The sequence below is a fragment of the Anolis carolinensis genome, chromosome 3, assembly GCF_035594765.1.
Source record: "Anolis carolinensis isolate JA03-04 chromosome 3, rAnoCar3.1.pri, whole genome shotgun sequence".
NCBI classification, from domain to species: domain Eukaryota; kingdom Metazoa; phylum Chordata; class Lepidosauria; order Squamata; family Dactyloidae; genus Anolis; species Anolis carolinensis.
The window spans coordinates 85,378,451-85,403,480 of record NC_085843.1 but is presented as its reverse complement, the minus strand read 5'-3'; the positions used below and the strand labels follow the sequence as shown (position 1 = coordinate 85,403,480).

The 25,030-nt window shown below is 39.1% G+C and overlaps 1 protein-coding gene and 1 long non-coding RNA gene across 2 annotated transcripts in view; both read left to right on the top strand.

Annotated features, from left to right (window-relative positions):
• Positions 1–3,653, top strand: part of LOC134297490 (uncharacterized) — a 44,808-nt gene extending 41,155 nt beyond the window's left edge. The window contains exon 2 of the long non-coding RNA XR_010004249.1: positions 1,343–3,653. This is a non-coding gene — a long non-coding RNA (uncharacterized LOC134297490). The remainder of the gene's footprint in view (positions 1–1,342) is intronic.
• A 7,885-nt stretch (positions 3,654–11,538) lies between these two features.
• The window catches only part of atp6ap2 (ATPase H+ transporting accessory protein 2), a 16,529-nt gene continuing 3,037 nt past the window's right edge, over positions 11,539–25,030 (top strand). Inside the window, exons 1-8 of the mRNA XM_003218923.4 lie at positions 11,539–11,694; positions 17,853–17,983; positions 18,974–19,102; positions 21,741–21,836; positions 22,363–22,500; positions 23,240–23,293; positions 23,686–23,835; positions 24,857–24,976. Of these exons, the coding sequence (XP_003218971.1) occupies positions 11,640–11,694; positions 17,853–17,983; positions 18,974–19,102; positions 21,741–21,836; positions 22,363–22,500; positions 23,240–23,293; positions 23,686–23,835; positions 24,857–24,976 (873 nt within the window). The 5' untranslated portion in view covers positions 11,539–11,639. The remainder of the gene's footprint in view (positions 11,695–17,852; positions 17,984–18,973; positions 19,103–21,740; positions 21,837–22,362; positions 22,501–23,239; positions 23,294–23,685; positions 23,836–24,856; positions 24,977–25,030) is intronic.

Here is a 25,030-nt window from a genome sequence, read left to right as displayed (position 1 = left end):
CAGTTTTCAGTCCGTGGTTCAATGTTGCCTTGGTGGAAGAAAGTTTAGTTTTTGAAGTAAAATCTAGCCTGTTCTGCAGGGCTCCTTGAAAAGATTACATAAAAAACAACGAGACCACAAAAGTAAACAAAAATAATGCCACAAGGTTGGGTGAAATCTGTATAGCAATTAGGATTTAAGATAGAATAGGGATGAATAGGAGTTTGAATTGTTTGTCTTTTGGGCTGCCTTTGACCAGTTCTAAATACACTCAATACCTTACACTTTTTTCCAGCTGAATGGGTAAAACACTCCCTGGAGAAGACTCTACTTTAAAATACACAAAGAAGGGTCAATATCCTATATACTTATGTATAAGTTTAAACATTTATTCAAAAAATCAACCCAAAAAAAGTGAGTCGACTTATCCAGCGGTCAACATGAGTACTCTACATTAATAGTTATCAAAAAAGGCACAATCTCCTTTTTTGAGTAGAAGGGAGAAAAGCAAAAGCTCATTCCATCCTGGAAGAACCTAAAATAAGCACTTACCCCTTCTCCCCTCTCAGCCATAGAGCTGTTTCTGGCCTTTTTTGAATGCCTGGGCAGGGAAACGGCAGCAGTGGTCTGGGGCAACTGGCCCACTGAGGCTGCATTGGTGCCTCTCCCTCCCTGTGGAATGATCCCTGGCTTATCCACGGGTCATAAAAAAAAATCCCTAATTTTGGCCTCAAAGCTTGCCCACAAATTATACCTGAGGTCGATTTATACATGACCATATAAGATGCATCAAATAAATAATTTTTGATCTGGGATGAATATATGGCACATATACACAATGGTATTTATTTCAAAATGAACAAGAAAGGGCAAAGTAATTTTGTGGGATTTTTTAAAACCAACCAATTTATTTCAGCATACACTAAATTTATTTTAAAATGTAGCATCTCTCCCTCTCCCCCCTCCCTCTCCCTCTCCCTCTCTCTCTCTCTGCTTACAATGGATACAACTTAGCTAGTAGGATCAGACATTTAGGGGCATTTTGAAATATTGTAGCTGAATCAAATTTTAAAAAGTTATTTCCCTGTTTAAAACTCAGTGGGGTGAGGGGGGGGGGACACAAGTTGTGGATATGAATTCTTTAATATTGAAAACCAACTGTTCAATGATTAAAGGCCAGGTATGTGTCATGAGGGATTTTCTTAAACTTCCTGTGACATTTATTTTTTGGTAAAATATTAATATTTAATGTCATGCTGATTAGCTTCCCTCTAGTTGCTAAGCAATGCAATGTATTTGAATGAGACTGAGGAATACATTCATATAAGCTTTTCTGTAAACAATGCCACACCTTTCTTTTCAGGAATGCAACACAAAGTCTATCACATCAGCTTCTGTGATGCAACATACCTACTCAAAGAGATGACATGCGGAAAAAGCTGGAAAAGAGATTCCTCTGATGTCTATGAACAAAGACAGGGCAATTCAAGGAGCCTTGCAGGAGAGTGCCAACAGACAAAGGCTCATTTCTGCCTCAAATGACCTTATAGCTCACACTGTTCTGGTGGAAGAGATTAATAAAACCCAGAGGGGAGAGAAAAAATCCAAGTATTGAGATTTTCAGAATTCCTGCATTAGGAGATATTAAAAGTGTTTATTAAAAGTGGGTGCTTCTTTATATTGGTAATATCTAGATTAATCAAACATACATATTTTTATTTCTTTTTAAAAAGAATATCCAGTAGTAGAAAATGGAAAGCCTAAATGGCTATTAGAGGTAATTAAAGTGTATGAGTAGAAATAGTGGATGGTGTGGTTTTCAGAGGCACTGGTGAACTCACCAGAGATGTTTGCAACAGAGATTGGGATGAATATACCAATGCAAGTTACATTCATTAAGTTTTTATATTTAAAAACGTCTGGCATATGAGAGCCACATCAGCAAGCAGTAAAGCAATGAGCAGCAAAGAACAGTAAGGTCAGGGAGAAGCACAGAGGATGTCTGCAATACACTGCCTTATATTGAAGTAGTGTGTAAAGGAGATGGATGTGGACAAGTAGATTTGAGAGAGATACAGCAAGAGGGAGAGGAAGGAAAAGTAGCAGAAGAAAGAGATAGATATATGGGGCTAGAAAGAACAAAAAATAAATGCAGAACAGTGATCATGGACCAGGTGTCTAAGGCATGTTGAATTGCTCCTAGCAAACAGGACATCAAAATGGTATCTACATAGACTTTACTGAAAATATGAGAAACGCAGAAAACTTTGAAAGAGTTGAAAAGATCATAAAAGATGAACTGGAGAGAAAGAGGAAGAAGATGGGGGTCTGAGTAAAAAAACAACATGACCCATAAAATTAGGCATTATTGTATAATTTCCAACATTTACAGCAAATGTATATATTTGGACAGAAATAAAGAATGCACACAAATAACTTGGCAGTTTAAAAAAAGAATTCTATTTTTCCCTATGGAACACTAATATAACAAATGTCCCGTCCAGAAGGGGAAAAGGTCTAAGGATCAAGAGTTTCCAGTTGTTTTTGTTTTGATTTTACTTGCACATTCCCAGATTTGCATCCAAATTCTTTCTTGAAATAACTTGGATTTCCTTCTCTCCTGATTCCCAAAAGTGACCATAAATGACTTACACACACAAAATGGCAATGTATCACATGTTATGACTGGATGCGCCAAAAATGGCACTGTGACCTCAGTATATGCCTGTCTGCATCTTATTGGTTTCAGACAAGGTTTTTTTTTCTCTGTTGCCTGGAATGCTAAATAGAGATGAAACTAGGAATTTTTCAGGAATTTTTGATACCCAAAACAAGTATTTATTATTTATTATTTATTAACAGCATTTATATTCCGCCCTTCTCACCCCGAAGGGGACTCAGGGCGGATCACATTACACATATAGGCAAACATTCAATGCCTTTTAACATACAACAAAGACAAGACAAACATAGCTCCGTGCGGGCCTCGAACTTATGACCTCCTGGTCAGTGATTCATTGCAGTTAATTGCAACTGGTTTGCTCTCCCGTCTGCGCCACAGCCCCGGTACTCTTGTCACAAGGATTAGGTAACCAAGCATATACTCAAAAATATGATGATAAAAAGATAAAAAGAGCACTGAAAGCTTCAAATCTCAGAAAGTGTATTCTAGTGTTCTAGTTGAGTGTTTCAACTTCCTACTGAGGTACTGGATCATGGGATAGCATGGGATAGTCTGAGGTTTAGTCACCAGTATCTCCAAGTAGGACTGGAAATGGATAATGTCTGAATGCCTGGAGAGCCAAGGCCAATGAGTGTTAGAAATACTTGGTTACCTGTATCAATGGTTTTAAAACTGCTTCCTAAGATGCAGCTCATATTGAATCCACATTTTCTGCTGAGTATATTGAATGTTTATTAATAACGAACACACTCAAATGTTGATTTATACACTGTTATTTGGCTGGAGATGGGGAGGTATGAATCAGGGTCAAGACTTAATTCTTTGGGACTTGGAGAAGACCTGTTCTATAAAATGAAATTTCATAAACTGGAGCCAGTGATACTGTGAAACTGAAGTTTCTAGGCTTTAACGCCATTGAGACATCTCAAAAGGGTCTGAAATATAACACTTCACTAATTGAAAATAAATAAACATATCCATTATAACGAGAGCCTCTAGTGTGCGTGTGATTTAAAATTCAAGAGGGAGAATTCAAGATAATGTGATCCCAGAGAAGGAAATTTTGCCACTGTGAAATGACACAAGCCACAGCCTTCTTTTAAATAACTCATTCTCCATGATCTATTTTTTTTAACATAAAATGGAAATAATGATGCTTCCCCTTTTCTATATTCAGCAGTTCTGTTTTCATGCAGGAAATCAATAATGACAAGGTTGAAACAGAATGCAAAATAGGCATGGCAAAACATCATTGGCTTTTCTAGACCGTGCACTTTCAGAGTTAATAAGAGCTTCGTGTTTGATACCAATCACAGAAGAATTTACCCCTTCATAATATATGCAGTGCCAGTGTCTAAACACTCCACTAACATACAAAGTCAAAACATAAAATTAGAAAAATTGAAATGCAAGAAAAAGTGAAGAAATGCAAAGCTGAATGATTTTAGGCTTGGTGGTCATAATACTAGAGCGTAACCCAAGCATGTGAACCTAAAATACAGGTGGGCCTCAACTTTTGCAGGCATTAGGGGCACAGGATCCCAACAAAAATGGAAAAATCATGAATATATATAAAATGCCATTTTTCACATGAAAGAAATTTCTCTAGGTATTTCTAGATCCTCCAATTTTTCTCTCACTATGAGTAGGTGTTAAAACTTATAGAAATGCTTTCCTGAATACCTTAGAATTCTAATGACCTTATAAAGGGAAATATGGTCCTTCAAATAGCATGGAGACAAGCTATATAGGGCTTCATATATGATCACCAGGACTTTTCTGCTGGACTTTAAGGTGGTTCAATAGGTTAAACCCTTGTGTCAGCTTAACTGCTAACCTCAAGGCTGGGTTGTTGACCTGAAGGTTGACAGTTCGAATTTGTGAGATGGGTGAGCTCCTGTCTGTCAGCTCTAGCTTGCAAGGACATGAGAGAAGCCTCCCAGCAACACATCTGGGCATCCCCTGGGCAACATCTCTATAGACGGCCAATTCTCACACACCAGAAGCAATTTGCAGTATGTTCTCATGTCACTTCTGACACAATAAAAACCAGGACTTTCAGTTGTGCCTGAAAATAGACTGGCTCCACTCCCAATAGCTAGCCCCAAACGGCAATCTGAATGCAGCTCCTGGGCCAACTGAAGTTTCTGAGCACTTTTCAAAGGCAGCCTCACTTAGAATGCATTACAAATATTGGTGTTCGGTACAAGGGATTTTGTTGAGTGATAATTAAGCATACTTCCATTAAACCAATTTTGTCACATTTTATATGATGAGTAATCAGTAACATTTTAGACTTTAGCTTGTGAAAACCTCTGGCTTTGTAAATACTATCAGCATGTTTTTAGCTCTGTACATTCAGTTTGTAGCATATCACTTCACCTCAACAGTTGCAATGGCTTCCAAAAGAGTAGGCGTCATGTACTGATGGAATATGCATTAAGACTAGTGACATGCCAGCTTCACATACACTCACAGAACTCAATATGGAATAAGGATTTTCTAATGGTAGTCAATTACTGAGAAAGACACATGGTTTGGACCAATTAGTTTTTTACGTTATTGAGAATTTTCTGCTAGAGAGATCACATGCCTCAGTAAACTTTAAATCCCAGGATATTGTAGGATATGGCCATAGCTATTAAAGTGGTATAACTGGGCAGTGTGGAAGGAAGTTACGTTCCTGTGTGTTAATAACAAAAGTCATTTGCATTTATTTATGGCAATGCAAACAGAAGAATTTAGTACACTATCTTGTTCATTACCTCGTTGTTTATCATGACTAGGATGAGCCCACTACTGTCACCTCTGGCCAGATCTTACCTCCTAAACTCACTAGACGTTCTGCCATAACCTCAGCCTAAGGTAGAAAACAACATACTGTATACATGGCAAAATATAAGATACTTTATTTTTAATGGTTACAGTGTTTATATAAGCTAGCTGCAGCTTTCCCCTACTTCACACCCTCCAGATGTTTTGAATGGCAGGTTCAATAAGCCTCTTTCATGTTGGTCATTGGTCAATAACCAGTCTAATTGGGATTATAGTCCAAAACATCTGGAGGGGAAGATGCCCTACTGTATGCAAAAGTTTAGTGTATGTTACTAAAGGTATACTGAGGCTCTTCAAGGTTCCTCCAATTAATTTTAGAGCCTAATTCAGTGATACAGATCAAGCTGCATTTTTATATGGATTAATTTGGACTGATCTGGTCCAGACAGACTGCTAGAGTCCTACATGTTTTTAGCACTGGTGATGGGTATTTCAAGAAAGCTGCGAGATAAACAGGCAGAACAATAAATGCTTTAAAGAATACTAATTAATAGTATGGTCCTTTCTTGTTGCTGCGCAGGGTAAATGGGGCAAAGTGAATGAGATAGAAACCGTTCTAGAAACCATTCAAGATATATGGATTGCTAATTATCTAATTAGTAGTATCTATTACAAATCAGTTTCAGATCACTTTTAAAATGTAAAGTGACTTGCAGTCTTTTATTTCTCATCTTTACAACAACCTGGCAGATAAATGATAGCTTCTCCTTTACCAATCCAGAAGCAATGAAGCTTAGAGACAGTAACCTGCCCAAGGCCGCCAAGCAAATCTATGACTGACCAGGGATTAATTTCATTCTTGGCAAGGTTAGTCAATATCACTGTTCAAAGCTCAAGTATTATAAATCTTGCAATCATTTTTTCTCTTCCATGCCTGCTGACTAGTTGCTTCTAGGTAGATTATCCAAGGAAATCTGAAAGTTGGTGCACAACCTAGAAACAAAGCTTGAGGCACAGGCTTAGTGAAAGCATTTATTAAAAGCTTTAGGTTTTCTGTCTGTGTTGAGGATTCAGGATATTTTATAAATAAAATGAAGGATATGTAGCCTTAACAATTGTATTCCATGAGTACACTATGCTTTATCAGGATCTGGACCACCCAGTAGTCAAAAGTGGTTTAAGTAATTCATATTTGTGACTTGTTACGGTATTTAAGAAGGGAATTCATGAAATCTAAAGAACTGCAGGCAAATGAAATTATGATTAAAAAAAATAGCAATACAGAATAAAAATCCTTCCAAAGGCAAACATCCTCTTACTCCAATGTACTCCCAAAAATGTAATCCATTAATGCTCTAATCCACTGCTTGAAAGGTTATTTTTCTGGACAATTCCTAGAGCCCCCAGATAGCTTGGTCACTGGTAAAGCTAGCTGCACATTTTGCAAGTTATCCAAAAAGTAACTGTTCCAAGCCCACTCTTAGCGATTTTATCTTGATTACATGTCCTTTTTAGAAAGCATGTTTATTTCAGTATTCAAGTTGCCAACAGTTAGAATATACAAATTTTCCTAGGCTGATTTGTTTTGCACAAAATGACAAAGGACGATGCCCTCCATCTACCTTAGCCTTTGATTGAGCATCCAACTTGCTTCTGCCTTGAATTGATGTGCATTGAAGTATTAAAATGAGTGCTTTCAGGACGCCTCCAAGGTATGTGTTCCTGTGTATAATAAGCTCTATTTAACCAAGAAAAACAAAAGAATAAATCTAGTGCATCGTTTTTTCTGGAAAGACTTTGAAAACATTCACTCTTCATGAAAGATTCCATTGCATGCTCACTTGCACCCCAAATTCCAATTTGTGATTGAACGGCTGCCATATATTTAGGCATGAAAATTTTATCTTCCATGTCTGACTGCAATTCCAGCATGAATTCCCAACATCACAGGTATTTTATCTGTACAGACACCTTCCAGATGCTCATGCTAGAAATATTACCTAATACACATCTCTGATTTTTTTTTCCAGCATCAATAGTGCTTTTCATGCAAAAATATTATGTGCTATAAAAAGTGGCTGGCATTTCCAAGAAGAGTTGGGATGGATCTCTGAAACCTGGAAGTGCTACTACTACCAATCAGCGGGATGGTCAAAGTATCTGACTAAATATAGACAGCTTTCAATGATCTTAAATTTTATGCCATTTGCAAAACGATCATGGGACTCTGGGGTCTAGTCCTGTCCCCTGCCTCATCAAGAGGGATGGTTGCAAGGCAAGACAACTGAGGGAAAAGGGAAGATCATTACAGGACATTTGGGGGGCACATTCCCCTTCTTCCTCATCTCTCAACATAACACTCCCGCCCATTCAACAAGGTCACCCATTCTCTGTGATGGAATTTCAGGGTATTGTCACTGAAGCCCTTGGAACCTCGAAGCTGCACCAGTTTGCAGAAGAAGTCCCATGGTACTAGGCACAAAGCCCCCTTTTTTTGGAAGACTATTTATATTTTTGTTCAGAACTTGGCATATCGTTCCACATAAGGTTATTGTTTTGCTAACCAGCCAATGCGCCATATCTTTCATACTTCTAATTGGTTAATGGAGCCCCCGATGGCACAGCAGATTAAACTACTGAGCTGCAGAACTTGCTGACTGAAATGTCAGCAGTTTGAATCTGGGGAGTGAGGTGAGCTCTCGCTGTTAGCCTCAGCTTCCGCCAACCTAGCAGTTTGAAAACATGCAAATGTGAGTAGATCAATAGGGAATTGTACTTAGCACAGATCAGAGGATTTGGCTTTTTGTTTACAGCAAGATATAGCCACAGCCATTCCCTCCTTTGATGAGTGTGAGAACATCTATTGGTGTCTACTCACTTTGTATAACTGATTACTCTCATATTTAATTAATATATTAGTGCTCTGTCCTGTATCAAAAGATTTCTTGGTGTCTAACCTATTAGTATGGTGGCTTTAGAGTATATGTCCACTCTATTACCTCTGTATGGCTTATCTAACCCACACATGTGTATGTAAGGATACTTGCTTGCATTTCCTTTTTATTCATATGATACGTAGTAGACTCTCAGTTCATGTGCTCCCATGTGGTTGTTGTCAGAAAAATGTAGTTCCTAAGTGCTTAAGTTATCATTAAAATAGGCTTAACTATTCCACCTTGTCTCTTTGCATCAGCTGGAGGCCCCTCCCACCAGTAACATGCTATGCTAATTGTGTGTGTGTGTGTATACATATACACACATATACATATATACATATATACAATATAATTTACAATAATATATAATATTATAATATATTGTATATGCATATAATATTAATAATATTATTTTGTAATACACTATAATACTAATAATACAATATAATATTAATTATGTATATTACAATATATTGATATAATACAATATAGTAATTTATTGCCAGTATTGTGCTATGCTAATAATATAATATTTTATGTAAATTTAATTTGTAAGCTGCTCTGAGTCCCCTTCGGGGTGAGAAGGGCGGGATATAAATGTAATAAATAAATAAATAAAGTTATTTTGTCTAGAAATAGTAATGTTAAAATTCTACAACATAACCATATTGAAAGATTTGAAACATCTTCCAGCTATGAACACATGAACACATACTCTGGGTTGTTGTGAATTTTCCAGGCTGTATGGCCATGTTTCAGAAGCATTATCTCCTGACGTTTCGCCTAATCCTTAGAGGTTGCCTGCCATAGATGTGGGCGAACGTCAGGAAAGAATGCTTCTGGAATATGGTCATACAGCACGGAAAACTCACAACAACAATCAATTTATTTTTTTATATCCCACCTCCATCTCCCTGAAGGGACTCAGGGCAGCTTACGTGGGGACAAGCCAATATCCTCAAAATAAATAAATAAATAAATGTTATTTATATCCCACAACCATCTCCCTGAAGGGACTCAGGGTGGCTTACAAAAGCACCACAAGCTACAGTGTACATTGTAAAATGGTACATGAATATAAAACAATATCATATAAAAATTATAATAACAAACCACAACCGGCGCATATAACATAAAATCAAAATAGCACAATTTAAAAACACAGAACATCTAAGGATAAACTAGCTGCCATCAATTCACAACTCAAGTGCCAGAGTGTCAGCCTCAAAAGCCTGTTTAAACATCCCTGTTTTGAAGCTTGATCTGAAAGATTGAGGTTGGGGGTTAATCTAATTTATTTTATTTATTTATGATATCTCTATCCTGCCTTTCTCTACCCCGAAGGGGACTCAAGGAGGCTTTACATAAAGGCAACTATTTGATGCCTTAATACAGTATTAAAATAGACATTTAAAATAAAATAAGATACAATTAAAACAATTGAAAACCATAGTCATAATTGATCACATCATCCACAAACATAAACCGGGCCGTCCCTATAGTCATAACATGTCAATCCATATCCATTTATTGCACAGGTTCTCCAAAGGCTTGGTCACAGAGCCAGACACATTTTTACTTTCTTGCGGAAGATCAGAAGGGGGCTGATCTAATGTCCCTGGATCGGGAATTCCATAATCCACTTTGGGAGGGTATTCCAGAGCCGGGGAGCCACCATAAAGAAGGCCCTCTCTCTCATCCCCACCAACCACACTTGAGATGCCCACAGAAAGAGATGCAGTCTCAAAGATAGATTGGACCCAAAGCACATAGTAATAACCTGGACCTTGAATTGAGCCCGGAAATTTGTCGGGAGCCAGTGGAGCTGCTTTAGTAGGGGTATGGTATGTTCCCTAAATCTAGCCCGTTAGTAATCTGGCAGCCGACCTTTGCACTAGCTGCAATTTCCAAACTGTCTTCAAAGGCAGCCCCATGTAGAGTGCATTATAATAGTCGATTCTGGATGTAACTAAGGCGTGGACCACCGTGGCCAAGTCAGGCTTTTCGAGGTACGGAAACACATTGTTTACTTATTAAATATTTATAACCTGCTCTATAGTACAAAACAGTAGGCTGGTGTACAAATAAGATCAATTTTAAACAATTAAATCGAATCAAAAGTATATTGTGGTAAATAATTTCATACAAATGAAAAACGTTTATATTTAATGTGTTCTCGAAGGCTTTCATGGCCGGGATCACAGGGTTGTTGTATGTCTTTTGGGCTGTGTGGTCATGTTCCAGAAGTATTCTCTCCTGACGTTTCGCCCACATCTATGGCAGGCATCCTCAGAGGTTGTGAGGTCTGTTGGAAGCCAGGCAAGTGGGCGTTCACAACCTCTGAGGATGCCTGCCATAGATGTGGGCGAAACGTCAGGAGATAATACTTCTGGAACATGGGCACACAGCCCGAAAGACATACAACAACACCGTTTATATTTAGACAGCAATATTGGATTCCAAACACTGTATATGCGGCCCAGCTTAGAGGGGAGAAGGCCTAAGAAGCCCCACAGCGACGAAGGCCCTTTCCCACCTTTGCACGGCTTATATCTCCCCTGGTTGAAATACAAACACAAAAGCGCTTTCAGCTATAACCCGTGCCTACGCAAAGGGAGATTTCCCCCCCCCCCCTTCTCGTTCTTCTGGGAGTTATAGTGCGGGAAAGCGCATCGCCTACACAGCATCTCCCATTTCCGGCTCTGACCCCACTATCTCCTCTCAACAATTTCATTGGACTTGGTCGCCTTCGGGATCCTTTAGGCTTTCATTGGCCAAACGCCCTGTCAATCCCACCGGAAAACTTCCGCCTCCATCGTAAAAATGTCAGCGGATGTGAACGTTCCTTCCCATTCTAAATGGTTAGATTTCCTGTCACTAAATGGAGATGGACCCGCCCTTACATTTTGGGCACGCCCTTCGTTTTCCTATAGGTATGCTTTGGAGGAAGAGCCGCATCGGGAATAGCGAATATTGCTGTCACTCAAGCTGAAGTTTCACCCTAAAGTCCCGTGGTATCCCGTGAGCCTCTGAACTGAAGTCGATAGGCGGGTTTTTTATTTGGTGCTTCTATTAGTCACTCTGTTTGTCATTCACACCATAACTCCGCCTTTATTCGGCTGGTTTCGAGATATCCGCTTTTGATTGGCTAGGAGTGCAGTCAGTTAGTGCCAGAGGTGGGCGTTGTCTTGGGCCTCGGGACCAGCTGGTTGATACTTCCTCTTTTTCCGGTCTCGAGTTCATTGAGGCAGTGACGAGTGGGGAGGATGGGGCGGCAGTGGAGCAGCCTGGCCCTTTGGCTGGTCTCGGCGCTCGTGGCAGGTAAGGCTTCGGGGCCTGCCTCGCTGAATGGCCCGCTGCTGGCGAGGAGGAGAGGCGGCGGGAGGAGGGGGCTCCAGGGCCTAGGCCACACTGAGGGCTCCCACGGGCCTTGGGGCCCAGTCAGAGACGAAGCAAGCTTAGGCAGGTGTTTTCGAAGGACAGGAGCACAAACTCTGGAGAGGGCGAGCAATTTGTGGTCTCCCATGTGGGAACAGGCTGCTCTGACTGGAGGAAGGGAGGCATTTGGGAATTATCGAAATGTCAAGTGGTATTCCCCCCCCCCCCCCGACTTGTATGCAAATAGTTAATGTAGGATGTGTTGTCGAAGTCTTTCACTGCTGGAATAACTGTGTTGCTGTGAGTTTTCCGAGCTGTATGGCCATGTTCCAGAAGCATTCTCTCCTGACATTTCACCCACATCTATCACAGGCATCCTCAGAGGTTGTGAACTATTTTGGACAAGGGAGGTCTATATATCTGTGGAAGGTCCTGGGTGGGAGAATGTCTGTTGGAGGAAAATGTGAATGTTGCAGTTAATCACAGAAAGAAGAAAACCATGAACATGAACAAAATCTGGCTACCAGTATTTTAAGAAAAACTCTAAAATCAGGACAGTAAATAAAGAACAACATTCTGAAAACGGAGGAATTCCAGACAAGAAACAATCAGGACCAGTTAATGCCTCCCAGCAAAGGATTCCCCAGCAGGAAACAGCCAGGTTTTGAATCTGCCAGGCTATTCAGTGCTAATCAAGTTGGCCAATGCAACAATTGCCTCAAAAGACAAGAGTTCAATTTTAGAGTTTTTTAATGCCTGTAGCCAGATTTTGTTCATTTTCATTGTTTCCTCCTTTCTGTTGAAATTGTCTAAAATCAGGACAGTAAATAAAGATCAACACTCTGAAAATGGGAATTCCAGACATGAAACAATCAGGGGCAGCTAACATCTCCAAACAAAGGATTTCCCCAGGCAAGAAGCAGCCAGGCCTTGAAGCTACAAGGCTTCTCAATGCTAATCAAGGTGATTAATTGCAACATTCTCACTTGCCTCCAACAGACAAGAGTTCTTTCTCCCACAGATATATAAACCTCCTTTGCCTAGTTTCCAATATACCTCACAACCTCTGAGGTTGCCTGCTATAGACATGGGTGAAACGTCATGAGGGAATGCTTCTGGAACATGGCCATACAGCCCGGAAAACTCACAGCAACCCAGTTCATGTAGGAGCTTTTGGATAGGAAAGAGCTGCTTTCTCTCGCATTGCTCCATTTTCAAAGAGCCTCCAGTAAACAGACCCTTAGGGGAATGTCCAAGGTCTGCAGCAGCAGATACAATCAGAGTCTTATGGGCACTTCATAACTAAATGTGGTAGCTTTATGTGGCATGATATTTTATAAGTATCAAAATTAAGTTTTTACACAGGTTGTTGTGTAGCCGGTATCTCCAATTGACTTAGTATACTCTAAAGACATTTCCCCCATATCTATTAACTGTGCATTCATATTTACTTTGTCTCTTCTAATATAAGATATTTCAAACAATATTCCTAATCAGCCAAATTGTTGCAAAAGTGTGGCATAGCAGTGATAGTTTATCAGGTTTTCCCCCCAGGCAGAGCAGCTACTGAAAGCTTGAATGCCTATTGAAATTCCACCCTTCCTTGCTTTTGTGTTTGTATTTTTCCTCTGCCTTCATGGAAGCAACAACTCAAGAGCCTCTTCTGGTGGAAAGGCAGTGTTAACATTGTGAAAGAGTTCTTGAAGGCTTTCATGGCCGGAATCACTGGGTTGCTGTGAGTTTTCCGGGCTGTATGGCCATGTTCTAGAAGCGTCTCCTGACGTTTCACCCACATCTATGGCAGGCATCCTCACAACTTCAGAGGTTGTGAGGCCTGTTGGAAAGCAGACGAGTTCTTTCTCCCACCACTTGCCTATTTTCCAACAGACTTCACAACCTCTGAGGATGCCTTCCATAAATGTGGGCGAAACACCAGGAAAGAATGCTCCTGGAACATGGTCACACAGTCTGGAAAATTCACAGCAACCCAGTGTGGCCGAAGTTTCCTCTCTCTTCCTTGCACCAGTATCTGTGCTTAAACAGGCAGTGTGTCTGCTACTTCTAAGTTTAAAGCATCAACTTCCAAACTCTGATCTTCTTGGTATTTTCAGCTTCAGTTCCCAGAATACTTGAAGCTTTTGGGAGTTAAAATCCCAAAACCTGGAGGCCTAGAGTTTGGAGACAACTGCTTTAAAGATCCAAGTTACTCATCCTCCGTGTTACTTCTCATTTGGTTCCCAGGTTCCCTGTTTAGATTAAGGCCTACAAAATGAAATCCTTGTTAGTTCCCTTTACACAACAGAACTTGATCTCTTAGTCATCCCTCTATGATATTTTTTTTCTAATAGTTCCACTTGCATTACTGTATTTCAGTGCATGTACGTTGCTAATTCTAAATTTGTCTAAACTCAAAAAGTCAAGCGATTTAACCTTGCGTGAGAAGAGGTTAGTTCATAACACTTTGTGACTTGATGCTCTTTATTTGTGTTGTTGGGATAAACCAAGTGTCATTGTTCTGTTCAGTTTTGTACATGCAATACCAGTTTGGTTGTGCCCAGTTCAGGGTGGTATGAATCTACAAGAAGTATTCAGTAAATCACTTTTCTCTTTAATTCTTGCTGCTTTTGGTGTTATAAATGATAGATAAATTAGTTTCATTCTCATTTAAGGAAAGCTCAAGCAGCTGCTGGCTTCTAAGAATATCATCTGACCATGAATTAGAAGGCTTTCAAGCGCATACTTTTCAATCTTGCCATTAAAAGAAAGAGACAGGAGATTCTCTTACTTCAGACAATAAGCCAGCATAAGTAAAATAGCAATTGCTTTAAACACTTGTTTCTTGAATTAAGATTCTCCCTCCGGATGTAGCAGAAGGCAGTGCCATTAACTTGTTTTACTTAGTTTGAATAATTTGTCTCAAGTTTAGTAATGGGAAATCAAGGTAGCCTGAGGATTTCCCCAATGATACATTGTGTTAATGAATTTCCATTGCCGACTTGAATAGAATTGTTTTGAGAACGTGAAAAGAAGACTGAGCAGTGACAGGATTGCTCTGTTTTAATACTTCAAGAGTTGTCACAAAGAGAGGGGGCAGCTTTCTTCTTTTCTGCCCGGAGAATAGAATCAGGTCTAATGGTTTGAAGTTACAGCCGTGTAGATTTCAATTGAATATTAGGGGGGGGAAGTCTTAACAGTTAGTTCAAGTAACTCGTCATTACCTAGAAAGGTGATGGAGTCTCCTCCTCTGGATGTCTTCAAAAAGAGGCTGGACTGCTGGGAATGCTTTAGCTCAGACCTCTTCAAACTGCAGCCCTCCAGGTGTTTTGGACTTCAGCTCCCAGAATTCTTGTCCATTAAACAAGCTGGTTAGGGCATCTGGCAGTTGGAGTCCCAAACACCTAGAGGGCTGCAGGTTGAAGATGCCTGCTTTAGCTGGAGATTTCACATTGAGCAGGTGATTGGACTCAGTGGCCCATGAGCCCCCCTCCAGCTCTAGAATGCAATACCTTTGCCTGTAGTGTCCTTTCTAACTGTGATTCTATGTACAGTAGAGTCTCGTTTATCCAACGTAAATGGGCCGGCAGAACGTTGGATAAGCGAATATGTTGGATAATAAGGAGAGATTAAGGAAAAGCCTATTAAACATCAAATTAGGTTATGATTTTACAAAATAGGTTATGATTTTACAAATTTAGCACCAAAACATCATGTTATACAACAAATTTGACAGAAAACGTAGTTCAATACACAGTAATGCTATGAAGTAATTACTGTATTTACGAATTTAGCACCAAAATATCACGATGTATTGAAAACATTGACTACAAAAATGTGTTGGATAATCCAGAACGTTGGATAAGCGAGTGTTGGATAAGTGAGACTCTACTGTATATATGATTTGAGTATGCTGTATAATGTTCTTGGAACTGTTCATATTTGTAGATTCTGTTATTTATGATTCTAGCAGTCAGAACTTGTATTTTGGTAAACCTTGATTTTTGTAACAAAAGAAACCCCTTGTTCTTATGCTTTAGTATATATACACAAAAATATGCAGACTATGCAAAATAAATATGTTTTTGGAATCAAATGTGTGTTTCTTATCCTTAGCTCATATAGTCAGTCATATTTGTCTACTGCCCTCACACAAGAGAGTAATCTGAAAAGGCTGTGAAAATCACAAAATGCTTTTTTGAATACCAAATATGCACCTGGTGGACAAACACAAATGTATGTATTCTCATGTCTAAATGAGTAAAAGATTTGACAAATCCACTGTGGATAGAATTGAAAATCTAGAGATTCTTCTAGAGAATGGCTGGAGAAAAATAGTTCCACAATTCAAATTTCTGAGGAGACATGGTGATTGGAAATCATCAGTTGTATGGCAAATGCTTGTTGTTTAAACAGCAAAAAAGGGAAAAGAGAATCTGGGTTTCAGATACACTACATATATTTAGGTGTTTCTCAAATACTGATCTGAGTTTTGGATTTCAGCTTTCACAATTCCTAACAGCTGATAAACTGGCTGGGATTTCTGGGAGCTGAAGTCCAAAACGTATGGAGGAGCAGAGTTTGAGAAACACTGGTTTAGATACTTTCGTGCATAACTGAGTAGGTAACCTAGCAAATGCCCATTCCAAAGAAATAAAAATTTTTTCCATATTTTTCCTGAAGGAAGATTTTTACTCTTTTAAAGAGTTTTAATGTTCAATATAATATTGAAAATATTTTCAATAACAGGCTTTAAACTAGTTTTGAGACTGCTGAGGAATGAATAGCCTTCTCCAACTGTTAACGTGACTGAGTAATAATAAACTTAAAATGGTTTGGAGAAGGGAAGCTTATTTTTAAAAAGATTCTAGGATTTTGAAAGTCCCAAAATCTTGACTCTTTTACCTTGTGTCACACAACCTGTCAGGTAGACAATGTTTACAGATACACTTTTATGTTAGTGTAAACCTAGTTTTATAGGCTGGCACATATTTACTGTCAATACCCAGGGTATTTACACATAACGTTGAATGCATCTTAAAACTTGCTCCAAGGTTGGAAAGGTCAGAATAACTGAATTACAATAATGAATGTAGTTGAAGAATTATACATACAGGAGGGTTTTGTATGCTTGTATCACACTGCCTGGTTTTAGTGTAGGCCTAATGTGTCTGAAGAGTGAATTGATTAGGATTAAATAACTGGAGGCATTGTGACCAATGTAAGACTACTAAATGGTGCTAATATACCCCCAAATGTAAATTCTGCATCTTTCAAAAGCTGTTTTACTCTAGGTTTCTACTCTCTTCCCTGCTGAAGTGTTTCCAGGATTTTGTACAATGGTCTTTCTGAATTCTGACATTATTAATGGAGGCACAAGTGCATTTAGGTGTGACCTCTATGGTTAAGCTATGAACCCTCCCCGCTAGCATTTTTGGCAATTATAGGCCACAGATTGCTTCAAAGGGCTGGGATTGGGTGATAACCCATTACCTCTTTCTTCTAAAAGTGAGGTTCCTAAAAGAATATCAAATCTAGCAATTCCTGTTTTAAAAACAGAGAGCCTTTCATATGCCTACACCCACTGAGTACATGCAACAGTTGCATGTAATGTTTGTGAGCTGGAATTCTCTGTATAGGTGTATCTTGCATCTTGGTAGTTAATTGTGCCATTTCAGATATTATGTAGGGGCTATGCTTGCTAGTACTCTCTGTGTATTTCGGGCAGGAATCCTGCAGGTCCAAATAAGCACAGCAGGCAGAACTGTTATTGCGAGCTGCCAAGTTGTTTCTGACTTATGGCAACCCTGAAGCAACCATTCATGAGATTTTCGCAGCAATATCTATTTAGAGATTCACCTAATGTAGACCCATTGAATAAATTACCAAGTGGTAAATCAACATGCAAAACCCCTTTTGCTAATTGTAACTACCTTTTGATCTATGCTCTGGACCATAGTCCTCCTGTTGTAGATACGTTTTGCTTCCATTTATTGAACCTCATCTATTTTTCTGCTTCATTTCTGCTATATGTCTCCCCAAACAAAGGTTTCCCTAAAGATATTGTTTGAAGGAGTAATTTTACTACTTTTGTCTTCCTATTTCAGGAATTTCTGCTAATAAATTCAGTGTGTTAAGATCTCCTGAATCGGTTGTTTTTCGTGAAGGAAATTGGCCAATACCCGGAGAACGGATTCCAGATGTGGCAGCATTATCGATGGGATTCTCCATTGAGGATGTATGTAGCCAGTGGATCTCTCAAATCACAGTACTGATTAACCTATTTGAAAATCCCTTTAGGTCTAGCCTCTGTTACTTGGCATTCTGATTTTGGAATTTCAAGCGCAACAATGTCATGATTTTCTTATTTTTTGCTAAGACAAATGTATTTATAGATAAAGGTAAAGGTTTCCCCTGATGTTAAGTCCAGTCATGTCTGACTCTGGGGGTTGGTGCTCATCTCCATTTCTAAGCCGAAGAGCCGGCGTTGTCCGTAGACACCTCCAAGGTCATGTGGCCGGCATGACTGCATGGAGCGCCATTACATGTATTTATAGAAATGGTGAAATGACAGACAACACTGCATTACTTCAACAATATGCATGTTCTTTTCACCAGAATTCCCTAATTTGATACACTGCAACATCCAGAATTATCCACACCAGTGCCTGAGATAATGACACCTTTGCTTTCGGATGGTTCAGTTTTCACAAACTTTTCTTCGTGCATCAAATTATTTAAAATATTGTGTATTGTGTATAAAATTACTTTCAGGCTTTTAAAGATGTCAATGAAACAAATGAATTTCAAGTTTAGGCTTGGGTCTCTTCTCTTAAGTATCTCATTATGTATGTATATGCAAATACCTATATTCCAGATTTTTTAAAAAAAAATCCCAAATTCTCTGATTCCAGGCATTTTCAATGAGGTAGATTCAACCTGTGTAAATATCCAAAGTAGTATGCTATCCTCATAAGACAAGAAACACTTTTTTCCTTGTGCCTCACCATCAAGCAGTGGTTTTCAACCTGTGGGTCCCCAGATGTTTTGGCCTTCAACTCCCAGAAGTCCTAACAGCTGGTAAGCTGGCCGGGATTTCTGGGAGTTGTAGGCCAAAACACTTAGGGATCCACAAGTTGAGAACCACTGCCATAGAGTAAGTACTAATTTTTATGTGAGCTTAGCTTTTTTATTTGTAACTAAATGTGCGCCCGCCCTCCAATTGCAGGATCTCTCTTGGCCTGGATTAGCAGTTGGGGATCTCTTCCGGCGTCCTCGAGCTACAGTTCTAGTCACAGTGACAGGGATAGACAAGTTAATATTGCCTAAAAGTGGTATCTCTTATCCAGTTGAAAATGTAAGTACTGTCATAGTTTAAATTCAGATATCTGTTCCAGGGGGCACAGTCTTTATTTAGGAAAATGCGAATTTTCTGTTTTTTGACTGCTTACATTTTGCATGCTTTGCTGTGAATCCATACATATAATATGAATTACAAGCTTTAGTAGGCAAATCGAATCCCTATCTTTTGAAGAGTTGTTTCGGTAAATCTGTGCCTATTCACTTTAATAACTTTTTTTGAGATTACAGTGGGACATTTCTGTTTTTAGTAGATGGTGTTCATGCTTCGGATCCGTATAGACTACTAGTGTTGAAAATGCATTGAGTTTTCCTTTCTGTGGCACCAGAAGAACCCAGAAAGGTTTTTGTTTTTACCTGATTGTGGGATATACTCTGTTTTTTATTATTTATTTATTTATTTCCAGTATTTATATTTTGCCCTTCTCACCCCACAGGGGACTCAGGGCGGATCACAATGTACACATACATGGCAAACATTCAATGCCATATGAACATAGAGACAGAGACACAGAGGCAATTTAACATTCTCCAGCTTCCAGTTTACTGAGGGTATGCTCGATACCAGCCACAGGGGGAGCAGCTGCTTCATCATCCACTGTGACACCAAGTCCTTGATGGATACTTCCTCATTCCAAACGCTGCTGGACGATTTTTATGGTGTCGTAAATTAGTTAAATTAGCCTCCCCGTATAAGCGGTACCTAAATTTCCTACTTGATAGATGCAACTATCTTTCGGGTTGCTTAGGTCAACAATGAGCAGGGCTATTTTTTAATGGTCGGGTGCTCACTCTGACACGGGCTGGCTTTGAACTCATGACCTCTTGGTCATAGTGATTTATTGCAGCTGGCTAATAACCAACTGTGCCACAGCCCGGCCCTTATTATTTCCTTGTTTGAGGTTTTCCATTGCCTCCATAGTCATGTAGATCACATAGATCCTAATTCTGCTTTTCCAATGCTTGTCTAATTCTACTTTTTCTGTGAGAAATGTTTGTTCTGGAACTTGAGGAAAGGATTGGATGGACAAATGGGAAGTATGTGCTGACCTTGAGTCTAGCCTAATGGATTTTTTTCAAGAGTGATACAGCAACCACCATTTTCAAGCTAATGGGAAACAGCAATTTAAGGATGTGTAGTATTGTTGGAGTGGGTCATTCTCTTTGTATTGATTGAAAAACATCTAAGGAATACCAATACAAAATAATAGAAGAGGAAAAACAGAAAAGTAAAATTAAATTCATCTTGGTATACAATAAAACAGCATGCTGTAGGGGTTTATGTGCTGGACTAGACCTCTGGGGGAACAGGACTCGAATCCCTAGTCACACTAGGCCAGTGGTTCTCTTCCTAATGCCGCGACCCCTTAATACAGTTCCTCATGTTGTGATGACCTCCAAACATAAAATTATTTTTCTTGCTACTTCATAACTTTAAGTTTGCTACTGTTATTAATCTTAATGTAAATATCTGATATTCAGGATGTATTTTCATTCACTGGACCAAATTTAGCACAAATACCTGATATGCCAAAATTTGAATACTTTGGTGGGAGAATTCCAAAAAGGAAGAGAAGGACAGGTGGAGAGATCTTCAGCCTTCTCTGCCAAAGGGGTTCCTAAGACCATCAGAAATATGTGTTTTCTGATGGCCTTTGGCGACCCCTCTGACACTCCCTCATGACTCCCCCAGGGGTCCTGACCCCCAGGTTGAGAAACATTGCACTAGGCAGTGGGAAGCTCCTTTTGAAATGATCTTACTGAGAAAACCAACTGATTGGTCCACTTTAGGATACCCACAGTTTGAAAATGACTTGAAGTCGCATAGCAGTAAATGCAATCAATCAAAAAGAATAAACTAGATTTGGAAAATATAAGTACAGATGTGAGAGTCAACCCGGTATCAGTCATTATATCAAAGAAAGACGTTAGCTTATTTAAAACGTTATTATATAAGTTAGAATTGACTTATGCATGACTTGGACCAGTGATCTGACTCAGTATATGCCAACTTACCATGTTTCTGGACGCAGTTACCCATATTAGAATGAATTGCTTAAAGGCTCCTGATTTATTTATTTATTTCGTGTCAAAAGCATTGCATAACAAATACATTTTAAAATGATGGGGGGGGGGAAAGGAAATCACAAGCAACTAAATAGTTTTAGACCAAAAACGGGCAACAGCAACCGCATTGTCCGTAGCTTTAAACAACTCCTCCTCCGTGCATGAGGCAGGACATTGTGGGCAAGCATACATATGCGGAGTTGTTTGTTCTGCTCCACAGTCACACAAGGTGGAGGATTCCTCCAGATAGTGCCACCTTGCCAAGTTGTCTTTAGATCTGCCCACTCCGCTTCTGAGTCTGTTCAGGGACTTCCAAGTTGCCCATTCTTGGTTTGCCCCTGGATGGCTCCTGATGGGCTTATAAGTAGATCATATGTACCTGATTCTTGCTGCAAAGGATTGTAACTTAATGCTGCTTATATTGCTCCATATATCATGCAATTGCTCTTTTGTCTTGTGTTTTTTGTGGATGCTAAACTATCTATATATTTTTTGCAACAATGCATAAATGGTAGTGTACTTTTCCATAAATTTGAGGCAAAATGTCTAGTATTATTTTATTGTCCTAGGCGGTTCCTTTCAGCCTGGATGGTGTTGCAAATGCAATTCATACCTTGTTTTCTGAGGAAACTCCTGTAGTTGTACAGCTTGCTCCTAGTGAAGAGGTAAGTACCAATTCAATTTTTAAAAAAACAAAACAAAACACTGAAATCCTTATTTGAAATAGGGATCATAGTCCTCGTGGGTATCTGCACACCCAGCAGCACATTTTATGGTGACAGAGTGCCTTGATGATACTTACAGTTGATTTATAAAGAGGACAGAGAAAAGAGATGGTGTGTATTTGAAAGTGATCTTGAAAGAACAGAAAAGTGAACAGCTGAGCTCATATTTTATGTGTTCCTTATTTTTATTGGAACTGTTGAGTGTCAAAATGGGTTTGTGACTAGCTGCATCCATTGCAGCAACTATTATTGTGACATCATTTCGACAACACATCATTTTTCATGCTTCCTAGACATTTTCAATGGGCCTCCCAGCCTTCATTAGGTCACACGCCATGCATGCTTCCAGATAGAATTAGTGTAAAGGCTTTTATGATGGAAAACAGTTGCCTGTTCAGTAAATATGTCTCAGGAAAATAACCCACTGTTAATTCGTTCTCATGATGTACAATGGTGATTGTTTCAGAGAGTATATATGGTTGGAAAGGCAAACTCCGTATTTGAGGATCTTTCTGTCACACTCCGACAGCTCCGGAATAGATTATTCCAAGAAAATTCTATTCTTGCATCCCTTCCACTCAACTCACTGAGCCGAAACAGTGAGGTAAGTGCCACAAAATACTAAAGTCTCATTTTCCACTCCTATATCACTCAGTTTAGTAAAGAGAGGTGTTCTAGTTTGGCAGTAGTGTGTGTATATTGTATTTTCAAGCAGATATTTTAGAGCAGGGCTTTTAAAACTGTTTCCACTCCTTTCCACCCAAGAAATGTTTACATGTTCCTGGGTATATAGGTATATAAAATAGATATAAAAAACAAACATTTACTGATAATAATGCAGTATTTGCAAGACTTGCTAAAGCTCTTTCTTTTTTGTTGAGTACAGCTGAGGCATCTTCTGCAGAGTCCTCTGTAAACACTGCATGATGTTGGCAACAGATTTGTGTAAATAGGTGGCATTCTGCTGCTGCCGTGAAATTTTTCATGACTGCAACATTGAGCTAAGGGGATCCCATCTGGAGTTGGGACCCACAGTTTAAGAAGCAGTGAGATACAAAAGTTAGACTCTTGCTGAAATACTAGCTGCTTGCATTTTAATTAAGGAAAAGTAGTGATGCACAAAATGCATCTCTGATGCTCATCATTGGTAAGAGCTGACCATAGATGAAATCCATTTGGGAGTCCCTTGTACATTACGTGATTAGTCAGAAGTGTTTTGAATAACTTTCATATTTGCCATCTGTGGTGATAACATGATTTCTAAATAGGCTTTGAGTGTCTTCAATATAGATAAAATACTCAGTTCTTGCTCAAAAATACTTAAAAGATTGTTCTTTCCTTAGGTTGATCTGCTATTCCTGTCCGAATTACAAGTTTTGCATGATATCACAAGCTTGGTAAGCCCAGACTTTGTAAACAAATGCTTGCTTCTACTTGCAGTTGGCAACCAATGATCCATTGGCAGAAACTGGACCAAAGATAGTTGCCATTTGGCACCAGGCACAGTAGCAGCAGCCACATGTAATTTTCCGGTCATGTAATTCTCTTCAGCTGAGAAGGTGCCAGTTTCCTGAGGAAGCCTCAAACTAAAAAAAAGCGAGGGGGGGGGGAGAGAGGGAGAAAACACTTGTAGTTGCTAGGCTTCCTTGCAAATGACTGAGGGAACAGGACAGAAGAATGATTCTGTCCAGCCTTTCTTTAAAATGCAGTAGCAGAAAATGCTATGTTTGTAAATTGAAAGTACCTGTGGACTGCCATCATTTTTTTTTTCTCTCTGCCTTTTCCAAAGCTCTCCAGGCACAAACATTTAGCCAAGGATCACTCACCAGATCTATATTCTCTAGAGCTTTCTGGTTTGGAAGAAATTGGCAAGCACTATGGAGAAGATTCACAACAGTTCAAGGATGCCTCTCAAATTCTTGCAGATTCCCTACAAAAGGTACCATGAACAGCGATCCTGTTAGATAATTTAATGCAAATTTACTAGCCTAGGTAAAGGGAATACCTAATAACAATATGGTGCAGTGTTTTTTTTCTCTTAATGAGTCTTATAATGCTTCACTGCTGCCACAGTGATGGTTTTTTGGATTTTTTTCAATTTAAAAATTGATGGCTAGCTATAATTAATGGCCAAGTTAGTGGATAATCCTGGTCATTATTAATAAGATAGATGTTAGTTATGGCATTTAGAAAAAAAAACAAATAGTGATAGGAAATTATACAGATGCAATGATATTGGATATTGTTTTGCAGTTGTACAAATCAACTATTCTTTATAGGTTAACAAATGTAGTCATAAATGGTTTGAATAATCTGATCTTTGCAAAATTCTCCACTTTTTGTGAGCAGTTAGTTACATAAAATTTATGTTCAGATGCTATGGCAAGAATGGTAAAAGATTGCAACTGAGTTCTGTGAAATATTTCATCCAAATATACTATTACTGGCTTAGGTGGTTGTTGATCTTAGAAATTTGTAAAATTGTGACCAGGTGTACAATCCATTTATGTTTTATGCAGAACTAGGTGGTGTTGCATTTTCTTTTCATATCCCAATCTCATGCTAATTTACTGGAAAATGCTGCTGAAGATTTGTTCCACCATTCCCTTTTTAAGGGATGCTAGGCATTTCTCTTGCCTAGTTCATATTACTATTGGGACTATAATTTAAGAAGTATGCAGGCCTAAGTATGGAATGTCAGTTGAAAGAATTTGCAACTCGTCAAAGATCAGTACCTTGATTTAAAATACAGGACCTAAAAGTATTTCCATTAAAATTTTGTGAAGTTAATTTGCAAATGATTTCTGGGGGATAAAGGTTTTGCATTAAAACCCATGGGGCATTTGTGCTTTTCTCTGTATCTCCCTGAGACTCCCAGGTATAGGACAGGATAGATTGAATGTAATAAGGTCTCTGTTCCTGACTATGCCAATACCTTCTAAATAAGTTTAAATTTTCAGTTTGCAGATGAGATGTACAGCTTATATGGTGGGAATGCAGTGGTAGAGGTGGTGACTGTGAAGACGTTTGACACTCCTTTTGTGAGGAAGTCGCGATCCATCTTGCAGTCAACTTCACAGGTTGGACAAGCTCTCACAAAACAATCATGGAAACCTAGTATCTTAACCCTAAAT